This window comes from Girardinichthys multiradiatus, chromosome 19, assembly GCF_021462225.1.
Source record: "Girardinichthys multiradiatus isolate DD_20200921_A chromosome 19, DD_fGirMul_XY1, whole genome shotgun sequence".
Classification (NCBI taxonomy): Eukaryota; Metazoa; Chordata; class Actinopteri; order Cyprinodontiformes; family Goodeidae; genus Girardinichthys; species Girardinichthys multiradiatus.
In genome coordinates this window covers 35,735,160-35,745,365 of record NC_061811.1, presented here as the reverse complement: position 1 = coordinate 35,745,365, position 10,206 = coordinate 35,735,160, and the positions used below count along the sequence as shown (strand labels likewise).

At 38.5% G+C, this 10,206-nt stretch overlaps 1 protein-coding gene across 2 annotated transcripts in view; it reads right to left on the bottom strand.

The window, feature by feature from the left end:
* Positions 1–1,397: 1,397 nt before the first annotated feature.
* The window catches only part of trmt61a (tRNA methyltransferase 61A), a 26,938-nt gene continuing 18,129 nt past the window's right edge, over positions 1,398–10,206 (bottom strand). For both annotated transcript variants that reach the window (XM_047393175.1, XM_047393174.1), the window contains exon 4: positions 1,398–2,019. In XM_047393175.1, the coding sequence (XP_047249131.1) occupies positions 1,706–2,019 (314 nt within the window). In that variant the 3' untranslated portion in view covers positions 1,398–1,705. The remainder of the gene's footprint in view (positions 2,020–10,206) is intronic.

Below are 10,206 nucleotides of genomic sequence, written 5' to 3'. Positions count from 1 at the left end.
AAATACTGTTTGCATAAATTACTGCAACATTTTTAAGCTAAAACTGTTTTAAGGTGGCAGAACTCTCCTTTGACTAGCCACTAGGACCCACTAATCTGGTTTTACTTTAAATGGAGACAAGAGAGCTTTCTGCTGCAGGTCAGAACTTTGATTAAAAAATCCTGAACTATTAAGAGGCACTGTACACCAACTTCTAGGATTCACCCAAACAAGACCATTTAGTGTCAGATTCCCCACTATTTGACCATGAAAGGAGGGAACCAGTAGATCTGATCCTAATTGGATGCTTGTGCCTTGTTGTGAAAACTGGTGGGAAAACTCAGCTTGAACTATTTGTGCAAAGTAATATGGCCCGAAAGACTTGCAGCTGTAATTGTAGCAATAGGTAGTGTTGGGATTGATCAGCAAGGTGTGTGTTTATGTTTTTGTCTGGCTGATCCCAAGTCAGCCAGGAGTTAGAAGTTGGACTTTTAAAGTTTTTCCATTCATAGCAGCTGCGGTCTGGGCTTCATGGCCTGACCACTCCTTTGTCCCAGTTTCCCACTGAGGTCCCGCCTCAGAGTTATATGACCCTTTGTTCGAGATTTGGGGCAATCAGCTACCTAGTGGCCAATGGTGCAGCCCACCGTCTACCAGCTGATCGCCGCAATCGAGACATCAGCACGCCAGGATGACATCTCTTTCCAGGTTAACCCATATTGCACATTTTGTCCATAAAACTACTGGTTTGATCTTCATAGACACGCAGTGCACATATATTTTTATTTTATTATTATTGTTAGGTAGTCATTTTTATCCCTTTTGTCTAGAAGAGTGCTTGTTAGTTAGGTGAAGGTTTTAGGACCAGAATGGTGGTATATCAGGGCTATATGGCTTTACATATATATTTAAAAGAAGCGTTTATTTTTGTTTATTTTGTGCAAGAGTGATTTATCTGTCAGAATATGGTCAAAGTCCCCCCACCTATCAGTGAGGGAGCTGATTAAACAGTGACATTTAGCATGGTTTTGGTTTAAATAATTGGAATTATTAAGTGCTTCAAGCCCATAATCACACCACCAGAGGACATCTCTGATATCTATTCACAAGCAACGAGTTTTGGTTAAGAAAAGTATTTTTCTGAATTATTATTTTTAATTATAATTTTTGATAAATATTCATTAATCAATGATCATAATCCTTACAGTAGCTTATAGAAAACAAATGCATGACACACATTTCAGACATTTATTTGTAAAACATAATATAAAAAAATCATATCTTTCTTCACAGTTGTGCAGTACTTTGTGTTGGTCTAAGACACAAAATCCCAATAAAAAACATTGATCTTTGTTGAGATGATGTGATGAAATGTGAAAAAGTTCAAGGGGTATGAATACTGTGGCAAGGCAAACAAAAAACTTTTAGTTAATTTATTATTTTTTATGTTCAAGTATTCTCCACTGCTTCCACTTATATGGTAAAGTTAAGTAGGTTACAGTCTGAAAAACAACAAAAAAACATTTCACCCGTTATTGTCTGTCCTTGCACCACAACCACAATGAAAAAAAAATTAAAAACAAATACACCGCAAAAGTAAAAGCAGGTATAAAAGGTAACCTTTAAAAATCAGAATGTTATACATCCACTATTTGTCAGAATAAACTAATTTTAACATCTGCTTGATGCAAGCAACAAACAGGTGACTGGTAGCTGCTTCCAGACTTCAGGTTCTTGGTTTGGTGGCAAAGGTGAGATACCCTGTGTGACCAGGCATTTCTCTGAGTGGGGCGGTGGTCTTCAGTTTTAATGAGGCGTGGTCTGGAGTAGCAGAGGGAGGGGCCTCCTCCATGGCTTCTGGGCCTGCCTGAGAGGAGGAGTCCGGGCCGAAGTTAGGTAGTTGTAGGGTGACGGCTCGAACGTTGTGGATTCTCAGCAGCACTTCCAGTGTCCTGATCTCCTTAAAGCCCTGCTCCGTCAGTGCCTCACATGTCCTCTGAACCTGCTCTATGCACGGCGAGAAGGAGCACAGCCGCCCTCCTGCAGGAAACGAGGCAGAAAACAAGACTGAGATGAGAAGTTCATAAAACAGAAATTTTAAAAGGTTTTTTAACAGTATAATCAGGTCAACACTTGTATTTATACCCTATAAACCTTTCCATATGTTCTCATTAAAAACTTTACATTTTTTTATTGAGATTTTATGTTAGAACAATATGTGGTGCATTATTGTATAGAAAAATTATGGATCTTTTTTTTTATACAAAATTCAAAATCTAAATAGTATGGTCTGCATTTGTATTCAGTCCCCCCCCCGAGTCATTACCTTGTAGAACCACCTTTTGTTGCATTTAACATCTCCATACGATGACGCATGGATTCTCAATGGGATTGAGTTCTGGACTTTAACCTGACCGACACATTAATATCCTTTAAATTGCACCATTCTACTGCAGCTCTGGCTTTACCCCAGCCCCAGGATCAAGATTTTTGGGGCCGCCAACAGGTTTTGTTCCAGGATTGACTTGGATTTAGCTCCATCTTCCCATAAACTCTGACCAGCTTCCTCTGCCCTCTTGAAGAACAGCAACCCCACAGCATGATGCTGCCACCACCACATTTACACAGAGATGCTGTGTTAAGGGGCAATTTTAGTTTTCTGCTACACATAACATTTTGCAGGCAGGTCAAAAGGTAAATTTCAGTCTCATCAGGCCAGAGCAGCTTCTGACATGTATTTGCTTTGTCCCCTGTAGGAAACTACAAACAGGAAAACTTTCGGCTCTCTTACAAAGCTTTCTTTCTTTTCTTTCATGGGTTTCTTCCTACAATTCTTCCCTAAAGACCAGATTTGTAGATTGTGCAACAAACAGCTGTCCTACTGAAAGATTCTCCCATCAGAGCAATGAATCTCTGCAGCTCCTCCAGAGCTGGTTGCTTGGTTGCTTTACAAATGAATGCTCTGATTGCCCGGCCTTTCAGTTTACATCATTGGTCATATCTTGGTAGATTTGCTGTTGTGCCATAATTTTTCCATTATTGAATGATGGATTGAACAATGCTACGTTAGAAGTTCAAAGCTTTTATAGAGTTTTTTAACAAATCCCCTTCTTTTAGAAGTTTAATGCGGATCTGTCGGCAGTGCTGTTTGGTCTTCGTGGTGCTTTTTTTTTTTTAATTTCTTCGTGGTGCTTTTATGTCGAGGGGACATGGGGGAATTTTTTTTTTTGCGTCCCCACGCAATACTTTTTGCGTTCTCATGCAATAATCTTTGCGTTTTCTAGCAATACTTTGTGGGAGACCCGTTTTTGAGATTTATTGAGTTTTATTTTGAAATCGGCCTTAAATAAAAGGATCTTCAATCAGACTTAAAGACAGTTATTATCCACATGCTGTCAAACTGCTGAACTCTGGACAATAATACTGCACGAAACCACATTTGACACTTTTTTGCTAATAACTGCTGCATGATGTGTACTTTTTTTGCACGCCTAAGCATTCAATCGCATTGTTGACTGCATGTTAACCTGCATATGACAAATAAACCATACCAATGCTGTTTGTCAATTGTGCTGCTGTTCCAAAATGCACAGCTTTCTCAAGGTGATTAACAACTTTTGCGAGCGAGTATTGCGAGGGGACACAAAAGAAAAAAAATGTCCCCATGTCCCCTCGCGGGCTCTGTAATAATGGACTCAGACCTGAATTTTTGGTGGTTAGTTATGAACAATGTAGACCCCTCAGGGAATCAGAGACTTGTTTATTCAGTATTCCTAGGACCAGAACTAAACTGGAGATGTGGAAAAGCTGCTGTCTTCTTTAAATCCAGACTGAAAATATTATTGTTTACTGCGTATTTCACACAATGGTTAAAGATTACTTTGTCATTTCTATCATGTCACTTTAACCTATTTTTATGTGATGCTTTGCATTTTTGATGCGTTTGGTGTTTTAAAATCTGCGTTTCACCTGTTCCCTTGTTTTCATGTAAAGTGCTTAGAATCACCCTGTTCATGATATACCATAAAACTTGCCTGACCTTATGTGCTCTAAAAAACCACCAGGGCCTTCACAGAACAGCCGGACTTTTACTGAGATAAAATTGCACATGGATGGACTATTTACTAATCAAATGTCTTCTGAAGGCAATCGTCTGCACAGGATTTATGTGTACCAGGTGTACCAGGGTAAACGGGGCTGAATAAAACTACTGAGCACTTGTTAGAAGGTTTTTTGATAATAAAAAAAAACGTATTTTTTTTCTTTCACTGCAAAATGTGAAGTACTTTGTGTTAGTCCATCAGATAAAACCATTTAAAACGCCTACTTTTAAAAGACACTGCATCGCACTAAACATAGGGGCAAAGGAAGACAAAAAAATCACAAAGTTTCCACTCCATTTCCTCATTGACTAGTTATTTTGGTGGAGACACACATGATCCCATGTTTGTGGAAAACAGCCCTTCTGTAAAAGTAGACTGTGTTTTCTTTGAAAGAACTCAAAACATCCTTTACCTCCGGTAAGCGGTCTATACCAGTTATTTAGGATGAGAAAACATTACCTCCCATAAAACTATAACTTCTACTGATGCATTTTTCCCCCACCAAAAACTAATCATAACTCCTGCCTAAAATGAAAACATTCATGTTGATTGCTGGCTCCAAGCTGCAGCCTGTGGATCATCAGAGGATCACCTACTGGCTGCGGCCTCTTGTCTCCACATGAAACCCTAAGGTACTATCAGCAGGAGGCAGGAAAACGGGCCAACAAACCATTCATGGCGGACCTAAGCAACAAACACCGACAGAGAGCTGTGCAGCTGCAAAGAACTGAGGTCCGGGTTAGTGAAATAAGATGAATTTCGGAGTTTAAATCTGCAGAGTACGGAAGAGTTGGCAAAAGTGAAACTTAGTAGAAGCACGAGACCTTTAGCACTGCAATAAAGGTAGACGGATAATTCATAAAAATTTGGTTTTCTTAGATGAAAGCCCTTAGATGAAATTAATTTATTGGATGAATACAGTTTTAGATTTACTCTCCTGTCTGCAATGACTTTTAATGGAAATCCTGATTATTAACTCATGTTTATCCTAAACAACTGTAATGATTCACAATGGCTGTTAGGAGACCCTAAAATGAGCTAAGACTCAATAAAACACTTTGTAAAGACAAACAGACCTGTCGAGGCAGGTGGCAAGTTAATCAGTAAACCCTGTTTTTCTCAACAGCAATCACTAATAAACTAAAAAAATGTTCTAACATCAGGCTAAGCTGTCCTATTTTCGCTGTGAAAGCTTTAGCTTACCTCCAAAAAGGTGGTCAGGGGTTCATGGAACTTACACAGTTCCCTGAAACATTTATTACATTTTAAAATTGATATTTAATTTCTCTAATTTTATTTTTATGAATTTAGGCTTCCTTCTTTCGTTACAAGTCACAGTAAACACAAACATTTTTTATATTTGTTTGGTATACATTAATATCCTGAAGGGACCAAAGTGAGAAAATGGAAATTCTGTTATTTATTTCAAACACAGAAAATTATACATTAAATCCTGTTCTGATTTAAAGAAGACAGTGTCTTCTAGCATTTGCGAGTCATTAAAGTACTCTGGACATTAAAGGGCTCTAACTGCAGCAAAGGAGGGACTGTCTCTGTCTCTAAAGTCCTAAATGACACTAGAAGTCACTAAATTTGTGGATCTTTTGAAAAACAGTTGATAAATTGGTGTCAGTAAATAAAGTTGCTATGTTGGCAACACTGGCATTTAGGAGCCATGTCGTCTTTGGTTTAGAGTTTATACATCTGGGCGGAGCTTATCATAGCAGCTTAGTGCCAAGGGAAAGTTTTGCCTGCTGCAGAGTAAGTGGTCTGGTTGTGCAGAATTTTCTTTAGTGGATATACTTTAACACCTCGACTATTCTGCACAGGTTTTACCTGATATTTTTTCATCCATTTGTAAAATCTTTTTGGCGGAAACTATAAATTCCAACAAATACTACAATAGCAATGTTGTACCAGTAGGAGGCAAGACGCAAATCCTGACCAAGGCTAAAGCAGTGCAAGGTTAAAGTTTCTGCCAAGGTTCACATTTTACTTAACACCATTTATTATTTCCTGCCCTTATGCGTGAAGCTTATTGGAAGACGTTGGGAAAAAGTGCACATAATGACTAACCAGTCAGAAGAAAGGGGATTCAGAATAATTAACCTTAGTGTAAGGCAAGAACCAATAGGTTTTGCAATGATCTTGCAAGCTAAAAAAAAAGTAAAAGATATTGAACTACTATAACAATCTCCCCATGCAATTGTCCTATCAGGAGGAAATCAGTGTCAATATTTTGGGACATCTCGTCATCTTGAGAAAACCACATAGAAATGATTTAAAGAGAGCATGGCCATACTTGGCTTTTAAATTCAGAGACCAGGATGAAATTGAAATAAAGAAAAATGGATCGCTCATATATGAATATGTGGATTTATAAATTGAATTCACCAAACACAAAGGAGAAATATTTTACAACCCACTGATAGATTACTTTCTCATGGCATGTAGTTGTGCAGATAGTCACGTCGTCCCTCAGGATTATGACCACAGAAGCCGAGCGCTTACACTCACTTGTTCTATTCGATGTGTAATTACCTCCGTGTTTTCAGGTCTCCTAACTTAGCTACATTTTACAGATTCCACTTATTCAAAGCAACATTCACAACAGCAAACCTTCCTTGCTTTAAGTGACCATGTTTAAGTTTTCTTTAGGCATTTTCATAACTTAAGCCCAGCACAGTTTTCTGTGTTTGATCCACTGTACATTTAGAGTTTTTTTTTTTTTTTTACTGCTGTTGAACTTTTATGAGGCACGTGAAGAAAAGTTGCATGTGAGATGAAGTCCCAGCTGAAAATAAGAGTCAAGTCTGCAGAGGAGGAGTGCATTGTATCTGGTAACCATTACATTAGACCGCAGCATAGTTCAAATAACAGTTGTTCCTTTGGAAAACAGGACCACTGTTCCCCTCGTAACAGTCACACACTTTACTGTCTCCTAGTAACGAGACGAATACAGTGGGAGAGGTTGGGTTGATGATTCAACAAGGGCGTCTCCAACGGTTATTAATGCTGTTGAATACAGACAGAACATCTACAACAGAAAGCAATCCTAACATAATGCTGTGATTCCTCCTGGTGAGGTTCACAGTTTGCAAGTGTTGATCTGCATGAGACACACTGACTTTCTGGTAGCAAAAGACTATGTGTGTGTGTGTGTGTGAGAGAGTGAGAGAGGCTGGAGATGCTTGTTAGGATTTACAGTCCATCACAGAGGTCTGGGCTGCAGGCCAGGACATCAGGAAAATTCCAACTTGCATGGAGAAAAAAGGCATGTTTCTTACTCTCTGTCTACTGGAGAAGAACGACTTCCAGCAACTTTTCTACAGCTTCTGAGCAGCTTTGAGTCTCAGTAAAGGACTTTATTATTTAATTTAATTTGCCTTAGTCAGTAGAAAAGGAACAATTTGTCTACAGATTCTCTTAGCTTTATATGTTTTGCCAAGTTATAAACATTTTAGAATTAGTTTGGATCATTTCAGGACAGCAACAAACAGGAAAAAACACATTTTGTTTTGCAGTGGGAAGAAAACAGAGCATTTCCATATAGAGTTAGATTTAGCAGCAGTCTACTCATAGCAATACCCAGTATGGTCATGGGACTGCTCCAACAGGGATGTGGCAGCATATTATCTATCTGGAGCTCTGTGTGCGTGCATAAGGGAGAAGAGCTTGTATAAGGAAAATGCAGCAGTGCCACCATAAAAGGGAGCTGAAGAGGAGGTAGGAGAGTTGCAGTGCAGCAAACATGCTCCTCCCTGAACTTTATTTTCATACTGAGAATTAATGTTTTTAACCATGCTGTGCTGATCTCCCTTGTGATGTCTGCAATGAAACTCTGAGAGAAACACATCCTAGTTAGTTGCACGAGTGGGTATGGTCATCTCAGCGTGACTGCAAGCAGAAGTTTCCCTTTGAGATTAATAAAGTATTTTTGAATTGAATTGAAGTCACTGTGTTGTGAAAAAGGCTAAAAACAAACGAGACGTAGACAAAGTAATACCTTATTTCAAGCCAGTAATAAACTGTTTAATAGATGTGTAATAACACACCCAGCTCATTAAGTGGCATATTATGTTATATTAGGCTTACAATAACATGACAAGACTTGAACAATATTTCTGGGAAAACCAAAAATCCAGTTTTTTCACCTTTTCTCAAACAGAGTACATGTTTCACAAATCCTGAACTGTCTTTTAAAGAATCTGTAATCAGTGTAGAATATTCAGTCATACTTTAACCTGACAATATATCACATTGCTTGTTCAACTCTAAAGGTGGTGAACACACCAAAAAAAGAATAGAAAATGCTCTTTTGTAAAAAGAAATTAGCAAAAATAGTCCAGCAATCTGTTCAAGACAGTCTCCCTCTAACACCAGCGGATAAAAACAATCACAAATGAACCTAACAAACAAGTTTGATTTTTGTTGGAGAAAACTGTTCATCCAATAAACAAAACCTACTTAAGCCTGAAGAACTTCAAAAAACAATTGCTCACTGAAAGGTCCAGAACATGATGAAGCACCTCCACAGCCTAGCCTGCGTCTCATACAGAGGAATTTCTGATCATTCCTCTTTGCTCAATCTCTGTAGACTGCGTAGAGTCCTGGGTTCTCTCTATGTGCTCTTCTTTTTGACTCGGCTCACAGGTTTTCTACAAGAGTTATGCCTAGGGACTGAGACAGCCTTGGAAGAAGGATGATTGTGTGTCTGGTGAACCATTTCTGTTGATCTGGCCATATTATGTTATCATCATCCTGCTCCTGATAATGGTAGAGTCCTAAAGACCTCTTAGCGGTCATGATAAAATTCATTGTAAGAAGTATCTCAGAGAAGCATCCCCAAAGTGTTGCAGATCCTCCACTATCTGAGGAACTCTTCTATTCGTTTCAGGCCCAACCTACCTAGAGTGGTTCTCGCTGAAGAGGTCAGTCGTACTATCATTCAACTTAAGCACACACTTCCAGTTCAAGTCCAAGGAGAGTTCAACAAACTCCAGATGATTACGTTAAAGATGGTAAGACAGAAAAGGCATTTTACTGACACCAGTCCCTAAACAACCAGTTACCACGCAGATGGCTACTAAAGGTTATAATTGAGACTTTGTGACCCCTAGTTTGAAGGTTTTGTTTTTACGTGTTATAACATCCTGCTCACTGGGCGTGGAGGCAAGATAAATACGGGTTCTTGTCCAGCCTAGAGGCCAGTGACAATGATTAGAAGTTCTCAAAAAAAATCTGATTGACTTTAACAAGTGAAACATAAATTGAAGAAAATGTTTCACCTACATTTATTATGAATAGTTAGGGGTACCATCTATTGTGCTTTCCGCGATTTTATTTAAAACAAGTACTTCCTAACATGGGCATTTTTCCCCCAACTTAATGAATTGATTTTTTTTGGTGTGCAATAAAATATGCAAATTTATTTTAAGGCTTTTTACACCTCACCAAGGTGCTCAACTCGTTCGTCCATGTCTGTCTACTACGAGTCCGCAATTAATTAAAACTGAGAGCTCCTTAGTAAAAGAGAATAGAAAACGTGGGCTCTATAAAGAGTTTGGCAAGAAAAATGTAGTTTGCCTTTCCTTTCCCTGTTCAGGATTTGTCTTTAATGCTAACTTTTTCTGATTTTGCTGTTGAACCTCAGGCCCCGACACAGAACCTACCTTGCTGTCAGTAAAAAGGTCAATGAGCTGTTGGTGCCATAAGTTGTTAAACTTGTTCCACAGTTCATTTTTATGACTTGTTTTATAGACCAACACACTCTGTTTACTTTCTGATAATCCCATAAAACTAGCAAATCTTTACAATCAGCATTTACCACCAGGGCAGAGATGATAAAACTGTTTAATGAATGATTTTCTAAATTCATCTTAAAAACACACTCCACACCCATGGTTCTCAAACTAGTAACACTGCTGGTACTTGGACTGCTTTTAGTTGGACTCAGAGTAAATCCTGGCATCAAAAATTTATAAGGTGGACTCAAAGCAAATTAGCTTTAATCTAACAAACTCATCTGGTTTCGATCGAACAAATAACAGAGAATGAATTACAATACAAGATGATAGCAAATTTCTTTGCATGTTATGCTAAATGCTAAAGAAACATATGTACA